The following is a 26,167-nucleotide window of genomic DNA, read 5'->3' as shown; positions in this document are numbered from 1 at the left end:
GAGCCACAGCCAAAAAAGCCCTGGCTCTGGTTGAGGCTAGCCTAACCTCTCTGTGGCCCGGGACCTCCAAAGTGTTTTTGTTTGAAGACCATAAGGTCCTCCATGGGACATACCAGAAGAGGCGGTCCTGTAGGTGAATTTGGAACTCATTTCTATGAAATGCAGTAGGTGAAAATGGTAATTGTTAACTGTTAAGAAAAATGCAATGAGAAAAATGCTTTTTGCATTTTTCTTTCCTCGCTGAAAAAACAACAACGCTTTTCATGTGTTGTATTTAAATTCAATTTAATTTTTTTTAAGTAAAGGAACAATTCTCACAACCCTTCTCATGCTCATTTGCAATGGTGGAATCAAGCTGAGCTCCAGGTCAAGAATTAGCTCCCAACATGGAATTGCAAATGTCAGGAATCAAAAGGGCTGACACCCCCCCTTTTTTTACAAGAACAGTTGGACCAGTGGTAGTCAGATACAGAGGGTAGAGTGAGACTGCAGCTCACACACACGCACCCCACCACACCTCCTGTTCTCCAGAACGTCCTCTCCATAGTCTGCTGCCTTGGTGGTCTTTGTGCTCTGCTTATAAATGTCACCAGCCCTACTGCCCTAGCATCAGGGACTGGACTGAAGGGGACAAGATTGAGGAGGAATGAATGAATGAATCTTTATTTGCATCAGCCATTGGCCATAGCAATAAAACAACAATACAATAATGTAAAGATTTGGTTGCCAACCCCAAGAATCTAAAATGCGGATGTATATAAAACATAAAATGGCCCCAAAATAGTCTCGGCACATTGGGTTGAAAAACTAATAAAAAAGAATTAAAACAGGTCCAGGTCTAGGACACACTACCCAAGAAGATCAGACCTAAGCTCCTCCTCCTGATCCCGTCCACCATTACATCTAAGGAAGACTGTTTGAAATCGCTTCTTGTGGACGCAAATCCCCAAATTTCACGTGGGGTGGCAATCTTTATAGTGCAGGCTCTGAAACTCAGGGCTACTCTGACTGGGTAGTGTGTCCTAGGAGGAATGATGGAGCTGGCCCCTGCTTCACTTCTCTTCCTGAAGCTTCCAGAGAAGATGAAGGCAGTATTGAATTACAGCAGTTGTTTGAGGAAGGTCACAGCTCAGAGACAGGCAGAGACAGAAGAGTTGGAAGGTGTTGGGAGAAGACACCTTGTCACTGGAGAGTATTTCTGACCCCCCTTCTCCCAGAGCCCGGCGTTCTTTGAGAGTGCAAGAGCAAAGGACTCAGAGACAATTAGCCCCTGGTGGCCACCATAAGGAGAAGTGCTGTTGCTAGGAAGGAAGGGGGCAGGAGCTCAGTTGGAGCAACGCCATTAATGGGAGGCTGACTGCATTCCTTTGCCTCTCACTGTGATGATTGAATAAACTCATTAGTAAGAACTCTTCTTTGTTTTTCTCTGCTTCTTGCTGTCGCTGGAGGAGGGGTAGAATTCCCCGAAGCCTGACACCTAGTTAAGAAAGGAAAGAAAAATGGTTGTCCATGTCTGCTGATGCAACATCATAATGTTTTTTATTGGTGAGGGGAGGTACCCATCAAAGTGGAATAGGATGTAGGATCCATCAAATTGAGGTTGGTTAGACCTAGAAGGTACCTTGCTCAAGATCCCTTACAAGTGGCACTGGCCCTGCCCAGAACAGGTTGATTCCACCCTGCCCTATAGCCATGGATGGCCATCTGTCATGGTTGCTTTAGTTGAGATTCCTGCATTGCAGCGGGTTGGACTAGATGACCCTTGGGACCCCTTATGATTCTATGATTTCGGCACAATGTAGCTCATATCTGTTCTTGTTTCGGCACCTCTCCCCATTGCAAGTCCATTGGTTGGATCCAGAGACATGGATAAGACACAGTCAGCTCCTGTGAATGGATGGAGTGGGTGCCAATCTTTGCTCCCCACTTCTCTGTGCCCCCTAAAAAATTGTTACAGAGGGGCCCTCAAACAGTGTTGGAATGAGGAATATGGAAACAGCACCTCTGCTGTATCAAACCTGATTTCATTCCTGGAAAGACAACTTTCTTGAATAGAAGGACATTTTTGAATCCAACCCATTTTGACCTTAGTCAAATGTGATGGTGTCAAGCTGTAATGCCAGGACTTTTGCAAAAGTGTATTGCTATCTGAAGTCATCGCTGTGGCCCTTCTAGCATTCAAAAACTTATCACAGTGTTTGGGAATGTTTTGCTTTTTAAACTGTAAGGGACAATGTGCTGGTTTTTTTATTTTTTTAAAGGCCTTGATCTTCTGTAACTTGGTCCACGATTAGCCTTGCATGTCATATTTACCATACATTTTTACGTGCTTCATTCCAGATATTTTATAACTGCAGCTGTGTGGGGATCACGGAATTGTCGTCAAGGCAGTCTTCAGCTGTGGTGGGACCGTGCCAAAAAGGAAACGAATGCCCCAAAATGTTCCTCTATTTTCTGGTTGTATCAGTAATCACATCTTTCACCCTGTCCATTGGAGGGACTCCTGGATACATTTTACTCCTACGGTGAATAGCTTAGTCCTTCCACTAAACGCAATACGTATCCCCAAGTGCTAAAGGGAATTATGTAGGAATGGAAATTTAGCAGGAGTGGACAGATCAGTCTATGGCTGTGTCATTGTCTCGTGTGCTCATTGATTCCATCCTATTTTAGCATTAATCTGCATTTTTTGTGTGTCATATTTATATATATTATTTATATCACACACACATTCACATGCATACCCAATTTTTCAAAAACCTTAATTTAAATATGTTTTTTAAAAAATTACCGTATTTTTTGCTCTATAAGACTCACTTTTTCCCTCCTAAAAAGTAAGGGGAAATGTGTGTGCGTCTTATGGAACGAATGCAGGCTGCGCAGCTATCCCAGAACCCAGAACAGCAAGAGGGATTGCTGCTTTCACTGCACAGTGATCCCTCTTGCTGTTCTGGCTTCTGAGATTCAGAATATTTTTTTTCTTGTTTTCCTCCTCCAAAAACTAGGTGCGTCTTGTGGTCTGGTGCGTCTTATAGAGCAAAAAATCTCATTGCACACAGTTCTCAACATATTTTATCCTAAAATGTGTGCTTTAATGCTTTGTAGTACGGTAACATTTTTTTCCACCCAGGAAGTGTGGATCAGAAATCAAATTCCTTAAGCATCCTTTGCCATTGGTGTCAAATTCCCCCTCCTCAACAGCTAGCCCAGAAGTAGAGCACCTGATCTACGTCTAGCAGAGGGCCTGAGGTCCCCCAGATTTGTTGGACTTAAGTTCCCACCATCTCTAACTGTTGGCTGAGCCAACTGGGGCTTATGGAAGGTGGGCTCCAGCAACACCTGGAGGGCAACAGGTTTTCCAGGCGGGATCTAGTGGAACTTGCCTGATGTTGACGTGATGGTTTTCTGCATTTTTGACATGAGAAGTTGAGTCAGTCCATTGGTCCATCAACGCAGCACTTATCTACCCCAGGGTTTCCCAAACATGGGCCTCCAGCTGTTTTTTTGGCTACAGTTCCCATCATCCCTCACCACTGGTCCTGCTAATTAGGAGTGATGGGAGTCGTAGTCCAACAACAGCTGGAGACCCAAGTTTGGGAAACTCTAATCTACACTGGTGGGACACGGGTGGCGCTGTGCGTTAAACCACAGAGCCTAGGTCTTGATGATCAGAAGGTTGGCGGTTCGAATCCCCACGAGGGGGTGAGCTCCCGTTGCTCAGTCCCTGCTCCTGCCAACCTAGCAGTTCGAAAGCAGTCAAAGTGCAAGTAGATAAATAGGTACCACTCTGGCGGGAAGGTAAACGGTGTTTCCATGTGCTGCTCTGGTTCACCAGAAGCGGCTTAGTCATGCTGGCCACATGACCTGGAAGCTGTACGCCGGCTCCCTCTGCCAATAAAGCAAGATGAGCGCCACAACCCCAGAGTGGGCCACGACTGGACCTATTGGTCAGGGGTCCCTTTACCTTTAATCTACACTGATTGAAAGTGGTTCTCCTGGATTTCAAGCTGCGTTCTCTCCCAGCCCTACCTGCAGATGCTGGGGATTGAACCTGGATCATTCCTTATGCAAGACAGATGCTCTATTGGCATATCCAACTCCCAAGAGACTGTGACTTTTTGTACAGGATAAGGATCCTGTGATCTACCAGGATCAGCTGGGCATCTACCGGTAGATCACAATCTACTGGTTGGACATCCCTGCTCTACCACTTGAGTTACAGCGCTTCCAGCATTCCTTATCAGTGGCTATCAGTGGAAAGTGGGGCAGGAAACCACAAAACATTTTGTATTTATTTATTCATTTCACAAAATTTATGCGCCACTTGATTGCAAAACGAAAACAGCAACCCCTCAAAGCATTATACCGAAAGCTAAAACGAGAAAACTGAGGGAAAATGACAACCCTACTTATGAAGGTAAAATACTGAAGCTGATTAAGAGTACCCCAACTTTCTAAGGTGGCGCTGTGGGTTAAACCACAGAGCCTAGGACTTGCTGATCAGAAGGTCGGCAGTTCGAATCCCCACAACGGGGTGAGCTCCTGTTGCTCAGTCCCTGCTCCTGCCCACCTAGCAGTTCGAAAGCACATCAAAGTGCAAGTAGATTAATAGGTACCGCTCCAGCAGGAAGGTAAATGGTGTTTCTGTGCGCTGCTCTGGTTCGCAAGAAGCGGCTTAGTCATGCTGGCCACATGACCCGGAAGCTGCACGCCGGCTCCCTCAGCCAATAAAGCGAGATGAGCGCCGCAACCCCAGAGTCGGTCATGACTAGACCTAATGGTCAGGGGTCCCTTTACCTTTACCTTTAACTTTCTAAGCACCTGGGTAGGCTTGTCAAAATGAGAATGTCTTTAGAAAAGAGGTCAGTGAAAGCACCTGCTTAGTATCAATAGGCAGAGAGTTCCAAAGTTTGGGGCCTGCCACACTAAACGATTGAGTTCTTACAAATGCAGAACGTTGTGGGCTGTGATGCAAATAAGGTCTGCAAACTTGAAAACAATGTTGCTGAGTTGAAGCCAGGCATTCATAGTAGAGGTTAAAGGACCCCTGGATGGTTAAGTCCAGTCAAAGGTGACTATGGAGTTGCGGCACTCATCTCGCTTTCAGGCCAAGGGAGCCGGCGTTTGTCCATAGACAGCTTTCTGGGTCATGTGGCCAGTATGACTAAACTGCTTCTGGCACAACGGAACACTGTGACAGAAACCAGAGCACACAGAAATGCCATTTACCTTCCCGCCGGAGTGGTACCTATTTATCTACTTCACTGGTCTGCTTTCGAACTGCAAGGTTGGCAGGAGCTGGGACAGAGCAATGAGAGCTCACCCTGTCCCGGGAATTCGAACCACCAACCTTCTGATCAGCAAGCTCAAGAGGCACAGTGGTTTAGACCACAGTGCCACCCATGTTCCTAGGCATTTGTAGGAACAACAAGAAGAAGAGTTTGGATGATTTGATATCCCACTTTATCACTACCCGAAGGAGTCTCAAAGCAGCTAACATTCTCCTTTCCCTTCCTCCCCCACAACAAACACTCTGTGAGGTGAGTGGGGCTGAGAGACTTCAAAGAAGCGTGACTAGCCCAAGGTCACCCAGCAGCTGCATGTGGAGGAGCGGGGATGCGAACCCAGTTCCCCAGATTGCGAGTCTATCACTCTTAACCACTACACCACACTGGCTCTCAAGGGCTGAATGAACCAAGTCGAAGTCTCTCATTATAGGCCTTTACTAAATGTATGGGTTTTGGGGGTGGAGCTAGTCAAGTGCAACATTAGGGGCAGAGGGATATCCCTTGGTCTTCTTTTGCGTGCAAGTGGCTTACAGACAAATAATAGGTTCACTGAGTTTCTGTTACTGAGTTTGTAAGAGGGAGGGTTTATATCACATCTGAGCGATACCAACATTCTATCCGCATTGTCGAATGTGTGCTGTTTCCTAGGTCCCTGATTTGCCAGGCGCACCTGATAAGCTGATCAAAGTTTTACTGCAGGTGGTACATTTCTTTTCTTACCATCTGCAAGACTGGGAAATGCCCCAATCCCTCCTCTTTTAAATTTGAATGCTTTCTTCGGTTGTGGAAGCTTTCTGGTTTTAAATTAAGCATTTGGGATTAAGAAAAGACTAGCAGACCACCTGATGGAAGCCTGTTTCTGAAAATATTTCTTCATATTAGATCTGAGAAGGTAGGAGGGGGGTTTAATAATGTTGAACTTCCAAGTGTAATTCATCTTAGAATCCTAAAGGTGCCAGTATAATGCCAAGACTAACTCCTGGGACTTTTAAAGGGAAGCAATTTTATTTAAAGATATAGAGTATGTGATAAGGTTTATGGAGACGTAGAAGTGTAAACGCCCAGATTAATTATTGGTTAAAAATTAGAATGAAAAGGAATCACATCCTTTTCATTATACTGTCATATACAGGAATATAAAGCAGATCCAATAAGCCTGATGTGTGCCTACCCCTGGGCTAGAGTTTACTAGCTTCTCCAACCCTCTTTCCACCCCTGCAAACCTCTCTCACTTTCTTTGCTGAGTCACAACTGTCCTGTAAGAAGTACAGGCAGTTCCTCCTTGAGATAAGCACACCTTTGCAGCTAATTTCCCACAACAATGTGTTTTGAACATCATGCCTTTTATAAACGAAGGTTTTGTGCTTCATGTATTTCAGATGCATCAACCCACACCTCAAATCTTTCGCATTGGGCATCTACACTTTAGCCATCCGAGTTCTTGGTAAGTCTGAGCCAGAATTTGCATCTCACTGGCATTTATTCATTTGTTGCATTTGTGTTGTTGATTTAATTTGCATACCGCCCATCACCCGCAGGCCTCAGGGCGGTTCGCAACAGCACCCATTGGCATAGCTGTCAATGTTTCCCTTTTTTTAAGGGAAACTCCCTTATTCTGAATAGGATTCCTTGCAAGAAAAGGGAAAAGTTGACAGCTATGCCCATTGGAGGATTTGCAGTGCCACATCATGACTCTGGATTTGCATGAAGTCACCTTAGTGGGGTGGGAAGGGCGAAGCCCTAAGGGGGTCAATTCCAGGGTTGTGGGTTCAAGTGCCACATTGAGCAAAAGATTCCTGCATTGCAGAGGCTTGGATGAGATGACCCACGCCGTCCCTTCCAACTCTCCAATTCTACATATGACTCTATGAATGGCAGGGGAGCTGATGGGCAGAGTGAGCAGGGACATGACCCCTAATATACAACTGTTTTTCTTTGTACAGCAGGAATCCCGGCTCCAGTGTACTTTGGAGTCTCAATAGACACAACATGCCTCAAGTGGGGAAGCAAAAGGTGTGGAGGTCAGGGGGCTTGCAGGCTGTATGATTCGAATGCGTTCAGGTAACTGCATTTGAGATTTCTTTTCTGCATTTGTAACCCTCAGGTCTTCAGAATCTTCTCTTAAGGTAAAGGGACCCCTGACCATTAGGTCCAGTCATGACCGACTCTGGGGTTGTGGCGCTTATTAAGTCGTGGGTTGACATAGCAGCCGGCACAGCGATTTCTTCAAGTAGCTCTTTATTATGGTAAGCTGGAATAGAACTGACTGTGAACAGCACTACATAACAGCGCTCATCTCGCTTTATTGGCCGAGGGAGCCGGTGTACAGCTCCCGGGTCATGTGGCCAGCATGACTAAGCTGCTTCTGGCGAACCAGAGCAGCACATGGAAACACCGTTTACCTTCCCGCCGGAGTGGTACCTATTTATCTACTTGCACTTTGATGTGCTTTCGAACTGCTAGGTTGGCAGGAGCAGGGACCGAGCAACAGGAGCTCACCCCGTTGTGGGGATTCAAACCGCTGTCCTTCTGATCGGCAAGTCCTAGGCTCTGTGGGCCACAGCACCACCCATGTCCCTTCAGAATCTTCCCTTAGTTTAGTAATAACTGAAGAACCTAGATCCTTTGGGAATCAGCCGTCAGTAGGTTGCTGGTCACCTCTGATGTTATAGAGGATGTGAATAAGCAAGAGGAGTCCCCTCTGGCTGCCATTGGTTTAACTGCTCTGAAGTCACAGAAGGGCATGGCAGCCTACATCTAAGCCAGCTAAATGCTGATAGAGACCTGGAGGACATTTGCCTCTAAATTCTAAATTAATTTCTGCTAAATTAAAGGTTGCCCACAGTTCATGGCCTTACAAATAGCATGTTCTTAGCATAAATTGGTTGGTTGCCTATAAATGGGAAAGCCATTTAACAGGCAAGCATTTGCTTAATTCTATTGATGTGGAATATGTTTCGTATTACCTGGAGCGTGCCTGATGAAGCTGGTCTGTCAGCAGAGTTGGTGGAAGGATGTGCTGTAAATGACCTCACAAGAAAAACAGAGTTCAATTCATGTTGATTCAGACCATATATAGAACAATGGAATTGTTTTATTACATGTTTTCAACATGGATCTTTAATTCTTGATGCTTGTGTATTTGGGTTTTTTCTACTTGTAAACTTCCCAGAAGCCCATTCTCATAATAATAAAAAATAATGATCGTAATCAATAATAATCACAATCAACAAAATATAACAATTATATTATAATTAGTTTATAATTAATAAATACAATAAACAATAGCAATTTTATTACCATTAACTAATAATAAATAATGCTTCTTAATTATGAATAATAATTAATAACAGCAGCAACAACAATACATTATTATTTTTTATAAGATATTTATTAAAAAATTTAAGATACTACAGTAAAAATGAAAAAAATACAAGAAAAAATACAAAATAAAAACATTTGAAAATACCTTAATTTTCTGTTGCATATTTTTCTTACACTTATTTCCCTGGACCACCTCATACCTCCCTTTTTTGTATTCCACTTCAATTTGTTAGTTCAGCAAATCCTTGCCATTAAGCTTTTACCCATTTATAAACCTTTTTTTTCATGTCTCTTAAAGCATTGCAGCTGGAAACCACTTAATTTCTATCCAACATCATTCTAACATTCATTAATTTTACAATATTTCTGTAAATAGTCTTTGAATTTCTTCCAATCTTCTTTCACCGACTCTTCCCTGGTCTCGGATTCTGCCAGTCATTTCTGCCAAAAAAATACATTATATTATATATGCAACTCGAACCAATGGTTGCAAGTTACAAGAAAGAGATTCCGACTTAACATCAGGAAAAACTTTCTGACAGTAAGAGCTGTTCGACAGTACAGCTGACTCCCTTGGAAGCTGGTGATTCTGCTTTTTTGGAGGTTTTTAAGCAGAGGTTGGATGGTCATCTCTCATGATGCTATAGCTGAGATTCCTGCATTGCAGAGGATTGGACTAGAAGACCCTCGGGGTCCCTTCCAACTCTAGGGTTTTATGATTCTATGGTTCTAATATCGCACCTGAGAATTAGCACTAAGGCAAATCCATATTTTATGGTAATTCAGGTAATTATGAGTTTTGGCAACACAACCAAGCAAAGAAGCACCAGTGCAAGTAATGGATTCAAAATTCTTCTTGCCTCACAGGTATATCTATCTGGGCTTGACTGTTGTTCTAGGCACCATGTCCACCTTCTTAAGTGTTGCTGTCTTGATCATCCTGAAGAAAAGATACAGCCCACACAACGAAACCATCCCAGCCATCGGAGAGAGAGAGAGCACCTCTGTTAAAAGCAGGAAAAGCGACTTCGTCAATAGTGACCACGTGATTCAGACAACCTACTGGCCAGAGAAAGAAACTCGACTTTAGGAAGACTCGTGTATTTTCAAGCGGTCTCTCTTCCAATGTGGAAAATTCTGGCCTACGTTTCATTATAAGTTAACGTGTTTGAATGAGAGAGCTGGGTGGGCGGGCACAACTTTTTGCTAAATACAATAACCTTCCAAACACCTTTCTAGAACTTGTAGAGGCCTTTAAAAATGCAATATTGCATTTGCCTTTCTCAAAATGCAGAACAAAACTATTCCTTCTCCACATGAAACAAAGATATGGCTTGATGTATGCAGCGTTCCTTGAGAGAATCTTCCGTTTGGAGTGGTTGTGGCTGGTTTGCCATCTCAGCGTGATTGAGAAGCCATTGTGCCGTTGTAACAAATGCTCCCAATTATTATTATTATTATTCTGTTGATGTTTAGAGCAGGGACAAGAAACTTCCAGCGCTCCAGATGTTGTTGAACTACAACTACCATGATCCCTGACCATGGGGGTGATGGGAAGTGAAGTCCAACAATATCTGGCACGCCAAAGACTCCCAACCCATTTTACAGGGCAAAATGTCAACTCCGAGGCACTCCTAGGATGACGATTGCTCACCGCTACACTTAAAAGGTAGGGCAAGCATCTTAGAAGCCTTCTGCGTCTGAGTGAATTCAGCCTATGGTGGACTACTTAGCTGTCTAATCAACTTATTTTTGGGGTTTGGTTTCATATAGCACTCAGTATGGCGGCCAGGAGGGAGATGGGGAAGGGCAAGGCAGTGGGGAGGTCAGCGCGGTGCAAACACACTGACAGGAGCACTGGCTTGGCTCCACTGGGGTGTTTGCACCGCAATAGCATCTCTGACACCTCATAGCTCATCGTCCCACTAAGCTGCAGCAATTCCGCTGCCCAGAAGCTATCGTTGCAGCTCCACCCCACCTGATGAGCAGCTTCTGTGGAGAGGGTAGCTGCAATGTATCAACCCTTCTTCTGCAATAGGTTGTCATTGAAAAGACACCCCTCTTTGAAAAAAGAAGACTGACGTTTTAATCCCAAGCCTATCTACTATTAAGTAAGGACCAACTCGCAAGTGAACATGGCTAGGTCAGGCTGATGAGGAAGTAACTTCTTTGACTCTCCTACAGGCAGCTTGAAGGGCAACTACAGTGGTGCCCCACAAGACAAATGCCTCGCAAGACGAAAAACCCGCTAGACGAAAGGGTTTTCCGTTTTTCGATGCGCTTCGCAAGACGAATTTCCCTATGGGCTTGCTTCGCAAAACGAAAAAGTCTTGCGTGTCTTGCGATTTTTTTTCCTCCCCCCCTTTTTCTAAGCCGCTAAGCCGCTAATAGCCTTTTAGCCGCTAAGCTGCTAAGCCTTTAATAGCCGCTAAACCGCTAAACCGCTAATAGCGCTAATCCGCTAAGCCGCTAATAGGGTTGCTTCGCAAGACGAAAAAACCGCTAGACGAAGAGACTCGCGGAACGGATTAATTTCGTCTTGCGAGGCACCACTGTATTGTACTCCAGATATTTGGAAGGGTTTGGGTGACTTTTTGGTGTGGTTTATTTGGGGGATGGGGGTGTCTGCTGCTAACTAACAATGCAATTTCCAAACTGGGTTGTGTACAGTATATCCTTTACTCCAAATACATAAATAAGCAGCACAATTCTCTTTCAAAGTAACCCAGCTTCTTTCTAAGAAAAGTTGCGTTCTACAGCCTCTGTCAGTAACGCAAATTTGCACGTATTTTGCTATTATATATAAAAAGGATTGTACGTTCATAATTTACAGTCTGATCCCATAATGTTTATTCACATGAAGGTCAGTGGGGCTTATTCGCAAGCAATTATTCATAGGATTGCTGCCTTAATCATGGTGAGGGACAGGAAGCCACTAGATCACTGAATCTTCTGATTGGGGGTAGGAAATGACTGAAAACATTTTGGTGGGTGCCCAATAACCCCCCCCCCCTTTTTGTACATTTTTTAAAAAAATCTTTGTAGTTGCTCCAAGCAACTGGGATGCTTTTTATTTAAGAAATTTTCCTAAGAAAGTAAAGAAGATAAACACAACCTCTTGCCCATTATTATTAATTTGTCTATCATACTAACCAAGGTAAGTCAAGCCTACCAACTCCATAAGTCTCTAAAATTCTCAGAAATTTTTCCCAAAGCAGCCAAAATTCACCCTTCACCTTCACAGGAGACAAATGGTCCCATGAAAATTGAGCAGGAAATAATAAGGCTTCCATGATTCTTTGTAAACTAGTGGTGTTTATCAGACTTAGAAAAATTTCAGGGTGCTGTGGGCCACCTCCGAGAGATTTTGGGCTTGTCAGAGGTGAAGTGGGATCTGTATGAGGCAGCACACACTGAAATAGGGAGCCCTGAAGTGCTTTGTGGCCCCTCGGTGATCCAGACATTTTTAAAAATGTTGCAGGCAAGTGTCTGCTCAAAGTGATTGTGGTTCTCTAAACTTACCATTGTGCCAAGGTGGAGTGATTGATGGAAAGGAGAGTAAATGTCACAATGAGGAGAAAGTAGTGGAGGAACCCTGCTGACTGACTTGTAAACAGAGGGAATAATTTTACCTGGAAAGTGAATCCCTTTTAGTTCTTTCCAATCCCAAATCTATTTTAAAAGTGGCAATCACAAAAGCTGCTGGACTTATTTGTCTCAGCTCATACATTTCTTACTCAGGGGCACCTTGTGTCTGTAATTTTCAGACCAGTTGCCCACAAAACCCATGAAAAGATGAAGGGCTTCCATTCTTTGTTCACCCTACAACTGCAATGGCTGTCCTTTGTCCAATACCACATCAACATAGAAAAGTTATCTTATCCATATTTCCTTTCTTTTTTAAAAAGAAATTTTACAGTTGCCCTGCACAGAACCCGCTATTTGCATATAAATTGGCAGGCTTTATCCACTCTGGAGATGGTACTATGCCTGAAAATTTCATCCACTTCTGTCTAAAGGAAGGGGGAGTTATAGGCATTTTCAGATTTCCCAATTGTAAAGGGGGGGGGGGAATGGTGGACTCAGTGATGGCTGCCCTTGTGGGGAAACCGCTGCAAGCTATCCTTGCGAAATCTGATAGGGTATATGCCTTTAGAAGCTGTGACCTTGTCTGCAAATTTCATCAAATTCTGCCATCCCAAATTATAGACAATTCATTTTTTGGAGGGGGAGGCACATTTTAGTGGTGTCCAGAACAGAAGCCCCTGCAACTATATACTTTCAATTTGGCAGGTTTTATGTACTCTGGATGGGCTAGTATCTCTGAAAATTCAACCCACTTCTGTTCACCCGCAATTTCTCAATAGTGAAGGGGGACAGGACAAACCCCAAGCTGAATCAGGCAGCTTACAAAGTGCCTTGGGCCAAGATGGACTGTTTCATGAAGTGCCAAACTGGGATCCAAACAAAATCTTGTGGTTGGTGCAGACCACTTTTGGAAACCCTAATTTCGCTTATGGAATATGAGGAACTGATACTGCTTTCAGTACCAATTCCTGCACTTTGGAACCATGACAGAAGAAAAGAACGCACACAGATATGGCCACATCATTCCACATATTGGGGGGGGGGGGGTTATATACAGTTTATAGCTTTGATGTAATAAGTGATTTTGAAAAAATCCTTTGGAAACAAATTAAAATATATTCTAAGAGCAATGCGTATGATTTCCTTTTTCTTTCAATTCGCGTGTTTCATTTTTATGATTTTTTACATTAATATACACAGAAACGTCTGTTTATATTTGCAGTTCACCTTTCCCTGAAATTTGTAAAATCTCCTTTGCCAAATACAATCTCCTTTGAACAGCCAGATGGATAATAATAATAATAATAATAATAATAATAATAATAATAATAATATAACCTGCCCATCTGGCTGGGCATCCCCAGCCACTCTGGGTGGCTCCCAACAGAATATTAAAAACAATGAAACATCAAACATGAAAAACTTTTCTAAAATGGTAGAGTGATTTGATGGCATCGAAAAGATTGGAACTGAGCTTGAATTGAGCCATTTCATAGGAGCTTGTCATCTCCAGTTAGGCTAACACTCTACCCAGCCCAGTATTTTCTACAACTTTGACAGGCAGTGCAAGATCTTTCCAATCACCCGCTGAGGGCTATATTTGCTTAGGGTAAGTAGTTGGGAGCCACATACTGGAAGAGAGGAGAGCATATGCATACAGCCCTCGTCTGTGTACATCTAAAGCAGTATCATACCACTTTAAACAATCATGACTTCCTGCAAAGAATCCTTGGATCTGTGGCTTTTTTAAAGGTGTTGAGAGTACAGAGGTACAGAGCTACAGTTCCCAGAGTTTCAAGGCAAGAAGAATTGCAGCTCTATGGAGGGAGTAGGGGTCTCTTAACAACTCTCAGCTTTAAATGTATTATTATTGTTGTAAGTTTGGTGCCATCTGCAAATTTGATGACTTAATTAGTCTTTAGATTTGCAATTTTAACTCTCCGCTTTAAAGGTAATAAGAATCCATCAGTATTCCTATTATGAAGGGACACAGGTGGTGCTGTGGGTTAAACCACAGAGCCTAGGGCTTGCCGATCAGAAGGTCGGCGGTTCAAATCCCAGCGACGGGGTGAGCTCCTGTTGCTTGGTCCCTACTCCTGCCAACCTAGCAGTTCAAAAGCACGTCAAAGTGCAAGTAGATAAATAGGTTCCCGCTCTGGCGGGAAGGTAAACGGCGTTTCCGTGCACTGCTCTGGTTCGCCAGAAGCGGCTTAGTCATGCTGGCCACATGACCCGGAAGCTGTACGCCGGCTCCCTCGGCCAGTAAAGTGAGATGAGCGCCGCAACCCCAGAGTCGTTCACGACTGGACCTAACGGTCAGGGGTCCCTTTACCTTTATTCCTATTATTAGCTTGGTGTCATCTGCAATTTGATGACTTAATTAGTCATCAAACCTGCAACTTAAAAAGATTTTCAAGCCAATGTGGAGAACTGAACGTAAGGCTGGAAAAATGAGAGACCAAAATTCCCCCATCCCTAATAAAAGATTTGATCATATTTATCTGGCCTGTCGTCTAATTCGCCAGCCACCTTATTGAGACTGAAATTCCTCCAAGGTGAAAAATAGCCCACTCTGCAGCTGAAGGAAGACTATCCAGGTAATCCCAAACATTTGCAGATTTTGGCACGACACAGTCCTGGGCTTCGGGTCCCAACCTCGTACAAGTTTAATCTCAGCCTACCCCCAGCCTCAGTCAGGGCAGCAGACATTGGCAGCCTTCCCAGTTCAGAATGCCAGGCATTAATTTACCCCCCGTTTCCAGGCCAAAGGGGTCTGGCTACCTTCCCAGTCTTCTGCTTAGAAAAGGTCCAGCTAATCCAAAAGCAACGAAACAGCTTCAGATTTGGGGGGGGGGGCGTTTGGTGAAAACAAGTGCTGTGCTCTCGTTTGAGGGCCTCTGTATATACACACACGGCCGGGTGTTGCCTGCCCCCCATCGCCACCACTACCACCACAGAAAGACACAAAAGGTAAAACTGATTTTGAGGTATCTCCCCCCCCTCCTCCCCAACACCCTCCTTTGGCACCTCCCTCCCACTGGTTACAGAAGAAGTAAGGGGCCATTAGGTTGCACTCCGTATTTGCCCTTGCATAAAATAATTGCTTTTCTTCTCATTTCATAACACACTAAATAGCAGCGCTCAGGACAAGGGACGACAGCTAAATATTTGCCTGCTGGCCTTGAGTCTTAAACTGCAAAAGACCTTTGAATTGGGAGGAAGTCCCATCCTTGTTCCTGGAAGATCGGACTTCATTTCTATTCCCCCTGCCCCCTTGGGGGATAACTTTATATATTTTTGATAGGGGGGTGTGTGTGAGAGAGAGAGAGAGAGAGTGTGTGTGTCAGGGTGGTAATGCCCTACTTTACAAAGGACTGTCCTTTATTTGACCGAGTCATCTATCTGAAGTGTTGTCTGATCCAAGCCCAGGACCATCAGAAGGGAGAGCAGCCGGGGCCTTGAAGTTGCCCATCATCCCATCATCAACAGTTGGCACCTGGACATCAGATTGAGCCACCTGGTCACAGACTTCCCTGCTCTGGTGAGATGCATTTCTCTTTCAATCTCGCTTATTCTTTCAAAATGCACATTGATACCTAGCGTTTAGCACCTGCAAAGCTTATGCTCATCCTTCTCTTACGCTCACTGTCCTCTTTCTTGGTGATGAGGTGCCTCTTTCCTGGTGAAGCGTTAAGCAGCAGCCCTAGAGAGAAGGTTCATTATTGTCTCTGATGCACATTCACAAACATGCATGCGCAGGAACGCTAAAGCAACATGTGCCTTGAACACTAAGTCAGTGTGGTGCATTGCTGCTTGCAATCTTGCACACGGCGCTGTGGGTTAAACTACAGAGCCTAGGACTTGCTGATCAGAAGGTCGATGGTTTGAATCCCCGCGACGGGGTGAGCTCCCGTTGCTCGGTCCCTGCTCCTGCCAACCTAGCAGTTCGAAAGCACGTCAAAGTGCAAGTAGATAAATAGGTACCGCTCTGGCGGGAAGGTAAACGGCGTTTCCGTGCGCTGCTCTGGTTCGCCAGAAGCGGCTTAGGCATGCTGGCCACATGACCCGGAAGCTGTATGCCGGCTCCCTCGGCCGATAAAGCGAGATGAGCGCCGCAACCCCAGAGTGGGCCACGACTGGACCTAATGGTCAGGGGTCCCTTTACCTTTACTATCTTGCACATAGCAAGTGCCGGGGTATGTTTTGAACCATGGTAGCCTTTTGTCTGACACTTACGCATCACTTCCATTAGATTCCTTGGCTATTCTGTCGATGGAGAACAGGATATTGCAAATAAGCGAACCAACAGGGTGGAGCCTTCAGCAAGGCAGGATAGAAGGCGGGTCTCCCAGGCTGTGATCAGTTGAACAAGAGCAAGTTTGTGACAAGCATGGATCTAATCTTCTTCTGCAAAATGGAGGGGATGTTGACTTTGTCCAGTGATCTACAGTATTTGGATTCTAGCACCATTAACTTTGCAAATTGGGGCCAGTCTAGGATGCGTTTGCCACATAAGTGGAGCAAAAGGAAGTGGACAATAAGAAGTTTATTGTGGCCACAAGAAAATAACTAAGGGTGCTACCAGATGGTGGCTATTTTCTGGTGGGATTCAATTCCATAGAACCCAACACCCTTAACAAACTACAATTCCCAGGATTCTCTGGTGGAAAGCACGACTGTTTAAGTGGCACCATACTGCTTTATGTGTAAGGTGAGAAGTGGCCTCAGACACCCATTAAGCTTTGGAAGCAAAGAAAGATGGAAAGACCACCTGAGACCTTTGCTTGATTGATATCCCCAACCCATTGCCCTGCTTGGCTTTCAGTTTCTATATGCAAACTGACCCCATTCAGAAGTGAGCTATGGATACAACATGTTTCAGTGGCACAGCAACATATTTGGGAACCTTCTGTGTCATCAGAAGCTCCTCTGTTCTGCTTTTCTCAGTTTCCTTCGGCTTTCCATGTGTGAGTTAAAGTTTTCAGTCGGCTTGCTTTCCCTTTGTTTAGGGATTAGTTCCAGAAGGATTTTAAGAATGGCCTAAATAAAGGAGCCAAGTTGCTCACTGCGGCGCTCTCTCGATGCCTGGCAAGAGACTGCAGTCGCGAACGTGATCGGCTTCCAAGTCCGCTGAAGTATGCGCGGGGGAACTGCTGGCTCTGGTGACCTCTCTCAGTAGGGCTGCACTGCCACCTTCTGGCTGGAGGATTGTACTAATCACAGTTGTTCTAAAAGGGTGATTTGTGGTCTAGTTGGAACAGGGCCATTCTGCTACAGTGATGCACTAGGCAGCACAAGCCTTATGCAAGTCCTGCTGAATTCAGTGGTGTCAGCTGCCAAGTAAGTGTGCACAGGATTATGCTGTAGTTATCAGGGTGAGCTCTTGAAGAGCTCCAGCTCTGGATTTTCCTTCATTGAGCTGGGGGGGGGGGTTTGGACCGGGTGGACCAACTCTGCAATTCTCCCATTTCTTGTTTTATTTTAGGAAGTGACTCCAAAACATAGCTGTCAACTTACAGATTTGAAAATAAAGGACCAAGCAGCCTCGAAAATAAGGGATCAGCAGCCAAAATAAGGGATCAACAATTCCTTTGATAAAATACATATTTTGTTGCGTGCAAATGGCTTTAGATGCCTATTAGGTCCTATAAATTACCATATATCATATATTCAACACAAAAAACAGCAACAATTTGTTGTTGACAAAGCACAGCTGGACATAGTAAGGGCCCCATTACCTTCAGTAGCTTATTTAAGGGACATCATCAATAAGGGACAGCAGCAGGACATGTCCTGGGATAAGGGACTGTCCCGCCAAATAAGGGACGCTTGGCAGCTATGCTCCAAAATGACTCCCTCTCTCCTCCCAAATAGGAACTGTGACTGACCAAACCAGGACTTTCCCGATAAATAGTCATTTGGGGCAAAATATTTAATAGGGGATGTAGGGAACTTTTTTCAAACCAAGCACTACGTACCAGGGATGAGTGCGCCCAGAGGCAAAAGTCGGTGGAGCAACAGATACAGATTTTACCTCTGTACAGTAGGGTAGTTCTATAGTGAGGCACCCCTCTGTCATCCAGCAATAAAGCAATGAACAGGGTGGTGATACAATGACTACTGCAATCGACGCAAGATAATGTCACCAAAGCAACTATCTGTAAACAAACAATAAACACCCATAAAAATGGCAAAAGTCGTTTCTTTCCCAAATAGGTGTTATCTTAAACAATAGCAAACACAGTAAATAAAGAGCTCACTTCTAATATATCAGTGGTTCAGTGCTCATTTCTTCTCTTTCCAAAACAGATCTTATCTGAAACAATTGCAAACACAGTAATAAATAGTCCACTTGTGATATACCAGTGGTTCAGTGCTCGGACGTCTTTCCAGTAATCAGACGTTTCGTTGCTAAAGAGCTTAGTCATCGAGCCTTGTAGTAAATAATATACAACTTAGGAGGTTTAACTAACTGAACGACATTGTTCTCTTTCTATGCTCCTCCCGATGGAAACATGCAGATGGGGACAAATATAACCCTGCTTTAAGTCGTTTACATACTGTCTTCTCTTGTGTATTATTTGGGAAAGAAACTACTTTTGCCATTTTTATGGACGCTTATTGTTTGTTTACAGATGGTGGTATTATCTTGTGTCAGTTGCGATATTCAGCAAAGCAAGAGGCATTTTCAGAGTGCAAGGACATATTCCAGACAGATAAAAACTCTGAAGGTTGGTGCAGGTCTGGTGAGGGGGTGTGGCCTGAGGAGAGGGGGTGTGGCTGAGGAAGAGGAGGAGGAGCCTGAGGGGAGTCCAGAAATAGATGCCTAGTGGGCAATTCTCTATCTTTGCCTTCATTGCTCCTGCTTAAAATACCATTCCTCTTTATCGCCTGTCTCTAGAAACATCAGCACTCACATTCCCAGATAAAGCAAAGGAAATCCAAGCATAAAACTCAATAAAACACTCTAAACGCAACAGATTACCTGCCAGGACTGTAAACTTAAAAAAGCTATGAACTCCTGCAAAAACACAGGACTTTCCATTTTCCAAAGTCAGTAGAGGACTACTCTGGAGTAGCTGGTTAAACACTTGTATAGGCAAACGGGACATTATGCTCTCATATTTATTTATTTTTTCAGTGATTAGATGGATACATTTTTTTATGCACTCGGATGCAAGGAAGAATTTAGCCATAGGAAACAATGAGTGTTTCTGTCTACAAACAAACCACGGGGTGCTTTCAAAGCAAGGTTGCAAATATGCCAGGATCGCATTCAGAACATTTTCTGCCTAAATCATTTCTTTTGATACCAGAGAGAAATGCATGAATTTCCAAGAGTGAGAGCAGAAGGCTTGGGATTACACAAGTGGACCCTAAACACAAATTGGTTTTTGTTTGCTTAGGAAGTCGGGAAAGTTAATGATTTCCCATATGGACCTCAGAACCACCTTGTTTTAGGGGGAAATGCTGTATTGTATTGAATGATGCCATAGCTGCCGCTGACAAGGATCCACAACGCAGGTAGGCTAAGCTTTGCTTCCTATTGGGCATGATGAAGTACACTGATTCTCTCTGGGAAAATGGCAAAGCCATGTGGGCTTTAAAAAATACTTAAGTGACCTATGTTGCTGAAGAAAGAAAGACTGTGTTCTTTTGTTCCTCTGGTTCAAGAGAGCAACAGAGGATAATAGGCTGATTCACACATGCATGGTCAACACTTGATGTGTCATCTTGTGATGGCTTCTCAATGGATGCCTTTCTGCATACCATGTGTGAACAACCTTAAAGAACCAACTTAAAGAACAGATGCCCAAGTTTTCTTCCCACCCACTTCCATACCCCCCCCCCTTCTGTGTCGTGTCTTCTAAATAGGAAGCCTTTTCCTGGCTGAAATGTTGTTATGCTCACCCTAATCTCCAAGAGCAGAGAGATTTCGCAGGTGCCAACACTTACCTTGGGTTTGAGTCCCTTGGGATGAAGGTCACTGAACACCGTACAGTGGTACCTCTGGTTACGAACGCTTCTGGTTACGCATGCTTCGGGTTATGAGCTCCGCTAACCCAGAAGTAGTTGCTCCTGGTTGCAAACTTTGGCCCAGGGTGCGAGCGGAAGTTGCGTGTCAGAGGCGCATGCAGCGGGAAGGACCATTAGCGAAAGCGCGCCTCAGGATAAGAACGGTTTCAGCTTAAGAACGGACCTCTGGAACAAATTAAGTTCATAACCAGAGGTACCACTGTAGTGTCTTTTTGAAATCTAGTTTTTATTTGCAAATATGTACAACCTGAGCATAAGAGGGCAGGACTAGCAATAAATATTACTCATAGCTTTGGTTTTGACCCAGAGAGCAAGTGTGTGCCTTCACTGCTACAAGTTCCAGGCCTACCTAGAATGTTGCCTGCAAAGTTCTGAAGAGCTCTGGAATCATAGACTCATAGAATCATAGAGTTGGAAGGGACCCCAAGGGCTAGATAGTCCAACCCCCTGCAATGCAGGAATCTTAACTAAAGCATCCATGGCCTCTGCTTAAAAACCTCCAGCGAAGGAGAATCTGCAACAACCAAGGGAGTCAGTTCCATAGTCAAACAGCTCTTCCTGTCAGAAAGCCCTTCCTGATGTTTCGTTGGAATCTCCTTTCTTATAACTTGAATCCATTGGCTTGGGTCCTACCCTCCAGAGCAGCACAAAACATGCTTGCTCCAGCTTCCATGTGACAGTCCCTAGTCCAGCCTGGGATCCTTTATTGACATTGTGCATTAGACTGTCTTTTATTGATCATTTTAATATTTAGCTTTATTTTTCTGTAAACTGTTTTGAGGTTTAATTACAAGCAAGCGGTATATAATTTTTTAAAAATAAAAATAAATGTCAAGATCTGAATTTAAGATTGGGGAAAAAATGAGAAACTGAAATTGACACGATGTACCCATTCCTCCTTGGGATTAGGCAAATAGTCCCACTCTATTCTGCGTTGGTCAGAACACACCTGTAGTACTGTGTCCAGTTCTGGGCCCCACAATTTAAGAAGGACGTTGAGAAGCTGGAATGTCTGCAGAGGAGGGCAACCAGGATGATCAAGGGTCTGGAAACCAAGCCTTATGAGGAACGGTTGAGGGAGCTGCGTATGCTTAGCTTGGAAAAGAGGAGACTGAGAGGAGATATGATAGCCATCTTCAAATATCTGAAGGGTTGTCAGAAGAGGGAACATGCTTGTTTTCTCCTGCTCTGGAGGGTAGGACTCAAACCAATGGCTTCAAGTTACAAGAAAGAAGATTCTGACTAAACATTCAGGAAAACTTTCTGACAGTAAGAGCTGTTTGGCAGTGGAACAGTCTCCCTTGGGAGGTGGTGGACTCTCCTTCCTTAAGCAGAGGTTGGAAGGCCACCTGCCATGTATGATCTAGCTGAGATTCCTGCATTGCAGGAAGTTGGGCTAGATGACTCTCGGAATACCTTCCAGCACTACAGCCATATGATTCTATGAGCATCATCTCAGTCATGATGCTGAGATAATAATCAGATCTTAAAACCAGCACTAGGGAACCATCACAGTTCAGGTCTATTGTGCTGATGTCCTACTTGTGGGCTTTGGATTTGCATCTAGTTGGCTAGACAAGTACTAGATGATGCTCTTTTGGTGTTCTTATAGCCACAGCAAGAAGGGACTATGATTGTACATGATGGATTTGTTTCCGTCAACTTTATTTTAGGAAATTAAAAGCAAGCATTCATAGACCATGAAATCTTGGCTACCAAAAGTCAAGGGCAGGGAGTCCTTTTTTTAAGGGTCAGCTAAGGATTCAACAGAAACAACTCCCTTGCATGGTGGTCTAACTTTGCCTAATGGTAGGGCTGGCCCTGAAAGCAAAGTTTGCCAAGCTTGCAGTGGTGCTAGGGCCCCACAGTCCAACTGCCAAGATGCTTGGTTCAAGTCTTCCTCCCTCACTGCTCTACAGCATCCAGTAATTGGTTGCTCACAACACAAGACAACATGTGTCCTCCCCCCACCCCCCAGTTTCCACATTATTCAGCATTGGTATGAAGAAAAGCTCTTGGGATGAGACAATTACAAATAATTCCTGACTGAATGGTTTTGAAGACTCCCACTTCATTCCATGTGAAATAAAAAGTACAGTGGTACCTCGGGTTACATACGCTTCAGGTTACAGACGCTTCAGGTTACAGACTCTGCTAACCCAGAAATAGTACCTTGGGTTAAGAACTTTGCTTCAGGATGAGAACAGAAATCGTGCTCTGGCGGCGTGATGGCAGCAGGAGGCCCCATTAGCTAAAGTGGTGCTTCAGGTTAAGAACAGTTGCAAGTTAAGAACAGACCTCCAGAACAAATTAAGTACTTAACCCAAGGTACCACTGTACAGGGAAAATGTGGTGTGTCTTATGTTAATACGTTGAGCATTCTCTTCGCAGGAAACGGGGAACTCACTGAAGATAAGAAATCGCAATCATGAAGGTTGCTGAGTCAGAAAATGTGAATGGAGCCGTTGTGGAAACAAAAGCAGCAGATCTGTCTAAGGAGGATGAAGGTCCCAAGGAACTCACAACCAGGACAAAAACCTCATGCTGCAAAGGGCTGAAGGTCCAGTGAATTCCTTACTATTACTATTTCTTTTCTTTTTTTAAAGTCTAATGTTTTCTGCTTTGCAGTAGTCTTTTTTTTTTAAAGACTCTTCCATTTGGAAGTGTATGGTTTTCATTTGATATCCACCACTGATAGGCTGGGGTTTCTGCCTTTTTCAGTTTCATAGACCTGGGGAGTTATGAAGCTACAGATGAGGAGTCAATGACTCTCCAGGTGTTTACAAATTTGGGGGGTGAAGCTGGTACTTGCGTAGCCATTCCTCTACTCACGTTATGCCTTCTCTTGTTCTCCTGAAAACATGAAAGGGGGTAGAGTTAATTTCAGGACATAGGCATCAAAGGAAGCCAACAGGGTGCCCTCCACATGGTGTTGGGTTCAAACTCCCATCTGTCACAGCCAGTTTGGCCAATAATTAGGGGCGATGATTGTTGTTGTCTTGTACCATGTTCCCCATCTCTGTTGTAACTCCGGATAACCCTGGTTGCACATCTTGTTGCTTTATGCGTGAGATGCAGAATCACCGCATGGGAATCATTAACGCAAAGGATCGTTAGATGTCAAGGCTAGGTCTGTGCACCCTGCCAAGGCAGTTCCCAGACACGACATCATCAGCACACGACAGCCTTGAGCAACTGCCAGCCACTCATGATGCAGGATCTACCTGCCACGCCATAAATATTTTTTCACGAGGTTCCCTGGGGACTAAGAGTGAGGTTTTCATTTCCCTCAGGGCCCCAAAGCATCATTACAACAACCTCACCCTAATGTGGGCCCGTCCAAGCATTCAGGACCACAACTGCCATCATCCATGATTATTGGCCATGCCAGCTGGGGCTGGTGGAAGCCAGAGTCACAAACATATGGAGGGTACCACATTGGGGGGAAGACTGGGTTACAATGATAATCAACAAAGAACTGATCAATATGATCTATAAGGATGAGGCCAATGAATTTGCAGATGACATCAAACTGGGAGGGGTAGCTAACACTGCAGAAGACAGAATCGGAATTCAAGATGGCCTTAACTGATTGGAGAACTGGGCCCAAACTAACAAAATGAATTTCAACAGGGACAAATTTAAGATTCTGCACTTAGGCAGGAAAGACCAGTTACACAAATATAAGATGGGGAACACCTGGCTTGCCAGCAGTACATGTGAAAAGGATCTAGGGGGTCTTAGTAGCTTAGCCTGTGGCAACAGTGTGAGGAAGCAGGGGGGAAAGCTACTGTTGTTCCAGGCTTGTATCAAGGGAAGTGATAGTATCACTCTGTTCTGCCATGGTCAGACCACACCTGGAATACTGTGTCCAGTTCTGAGTGCCACCATTTAAGAAGGTTACTGACAAGTTCAGAGGAAGGCAACCATGATGATCAAGTGTCTGGAAACCAAGCCTTATGAGGAACGGTTGAAGCAGTTGGGTGTGTTTAGCTTTGGAAAAAGGAGACTGAGAGGAGATATGATAGCTATCTTCAAATATCTCAAGGGGTGTTACATGGAAGATGGAGCAATCTTGTTTCTTCCTGCTCTGGGGGGTAGGACCCATGCCAATGGCTTTAAGGTACAAGAAAGGAGATTCTGACTAAATAGCAGGAAAAACTTTCTGGCAGTAAAAGCTGTTCAACAGAGGAATGGACTCCCATGAGAGGTGGTGGACTCTCCTTCCTTGGAGGTTTTTAAGCAGAGGTTGGATAGCCATCTGTTGTGGATCCTTTAATTGAGATTCCTTGAGGTCCCTTCCAACTCTACGATTCTGTGATTCCAGGAACAATAACAAAAAATATTGTTGAGCCTCACTTGTGGTGTGAAATATTTGAGAGGGAGGACTACCCACTAAGCTTCCTAAATGGCTCTTCATAATACTGTTTCTTGGGCATGGCTTATAGCTGCTTAAGAAGCATTTGCAGATGACTTAAGTCACACACAGCCTATCATATCCTGGGAAAATACAGTTGAGGGACTACTTCATATCTCTGCTGCTGGAGCAGAGCCTAATTCCTTTATTGCTTTCTGGGAGGAGGAGAAACAAATCTAGGGGTCATTGCAGTGGCTTAAGACCTGTCCCACACCTGTTTAAGACTTGATACTGAGGGACTACTCTGGAATCTAAGGATCTCAACATATCACAGTTCTCATGGAACATCTGAAAGACAGCTTGTCTCCTGATATTTTTTCGTCCCAATAAACCGAAAAATAAACCTGCCTGAGAGAAAAAAGCCTATGACCTTTTGACGGCAAACTCTCTTCTCCCTTTGCACAGAGAAGTCAACAGCACCCCAAAGTTCAAAACCCAATCCATGCTGTTTACTCACTTGTAACTATATTATTCAAGCACTTCTAACTTTTAACCGGTGCATCAGGACTTTGTTTGTTTTGGGCCCAGATGAAATACCAAGAGGGCTGTGTTGACAAAGCTGGAGACTATTTGGATAAACATTGAACCCAAGACTACCCGCCTGAACTGGCAACGGAGTGAAATCAGTTTAAAACGTATATTGGCTTCTGTTTTTCATAAGTCTGTGCCTCTCTGGGAGGGGGAATTACTAGCTTGCAAAATATATCGGAAGTGTCTTGTGACAGCCAATCAAATAAGGATGTTGTAGCATTCTTGCATAGTTGAAATGCACCATCAGTGATTGCATATAAAGAGTTTCTGACTTCCATCTCTTTGTCACACTGTGCCGTTACCAGGAAATAGCACTCGGGGCAGAGCTATGCTAATGAGCAGGAGAGATTCTCAGTTGTTTGCGTATTTTTTCTTGTGTTAACAGCAAGGCTGTTGGAGAGGATAGACATAACCCATTGAAATGAATGACCTCAAGTTTGTTGCATGCATTAATTTCAATGGGTCTACTCTGAGTAGGACTGACGTTGGCTATAAGCCATCGACTACATAAAACCTTTTCTTCTGAAGGACAAAGTTACTTCTGGAAGGACTTTAATCTCTCAGAGAATAGGGAAGGGTGGCTTCCATTATCCTGGAGAAAGCTCGTTGATGATGTGACATTCCCCAATCCCACCCCCTTTCCCCATCTTTCATTAGGCCTTCATTGCTGCCCTGGCATTCACCTACTTCAGTAAAGTGTTTTCTGGGGCTATGATGAAAAGTTCCTTCACCCAAATGGAAAGGAGGTTCGGCATCTCTTCCTCTACGGCTGGCTTCATGGATGGAAGTTTTGAACTGGGTAAGTAGTCAGAGAGAAGCCATGTAGTGGGAAGCAGGAGGGGAGGTGAGCTGAGAATAATGTGGATCGCCATCTTCCATTCCTTGCTCTTCCTCACAACACTATATACACCTTCTGGGTGAGAAAGGTTCCTTCTTGGTGGATGCTGATTCAAAGGATGATGAGTGATAGGGACATAAGGAG

At 44.3% G+C, this 26,167-nt stretch overlaps 2 protein-coding genes and 1 long non-coding RNA gene across 4 annotated transcripts in view; 2 read left to right on the top strand and 1 right to left on the bottom strand.

Annotated features, from left to right (window-relative positions):
• Nucleotides 1–9,938, top strand: part of SLCO1C1 (solute carrier organic anion transporter family member 1C1) — a 35,950-nt gene extending 26,012 nt beyond the window's left edge. For both annotated transcript variants that reach the window (XM_083461173.1, XM_083461172.1), the window contains exons 12-15: nt 2,341–2,525; nt 6,668–6,732; nt 7,232–7,349; nt 9,480–9,938. In XM_083461173.1, the coding sequence (XP_083317299.1) occupies nt 2,341–2,525; nt 6,668–6,732; nt 7,232–7,349; nt 9,480–9,702 (591 nt within the window). In that variant the 3' untranslated portion in view covers nt 9,703–9,938. The remainder of the gene's footprint in view (nt 1–2,340; nt 2,526–6,667; nt 6,733–7,231; nt 7,350–9,479) is intronic.
• Nucleotides 1,463–20,285, bottom strand: LOC310687087. The gene is made up of 4 exons (XR_014516206.1): nt 20,157–20,285; nt 9,525–9,616; nt 8,255–8,318; nt 1,463–1,477 (listed from the first exon to the last, which is right to left on the bottom strand). It is a non-coding gene; the product is annotated as an uncharacterized lncRNA (long non-coding RNA).
• The window catches only part of LOC310686840 (solute carrier organic anion transporter family member 1B3-like), a 24,894-nt gene continuing 18,317 nt past the window's right edge, over nt 19,591–26,167 (top strand). The window contains exons 1-3 of the mRNA XM_083461185.1: nt 19,591–19,724; nt 22,629–22,797; nt 25,843–25,984. Of these exons, the coding sequence (XP_083317311.1) occupies nt 22,666–22,797; nt 25,843–25,984 (274 nt within the window). The 5' untranslated portion in view covers nt 19,591–19,724; nt 22,629–22,665. The remainder of the gene's footprint in view (nt 19,725–22,628; nt 22,798–25,842; nt 25,985–26,167) is intronic.

Source organism: Podarcis liolepis (assembly GCF_965112155.1).
Source record: "Podarcis liolepis genome assembly, chromosome: 10".
Lineage (NCBI taxonomy): Eukaryota > Metazoa > Chordata > Lepidosauria > Squamata > Lacertidae > Podarcis > Podarcis liolepis.
The sequence above is the reverse complement of the archived record's forward strand: the minus strand, read 5'-3'. Positions and strand labels throughout refer to the sequence as shown.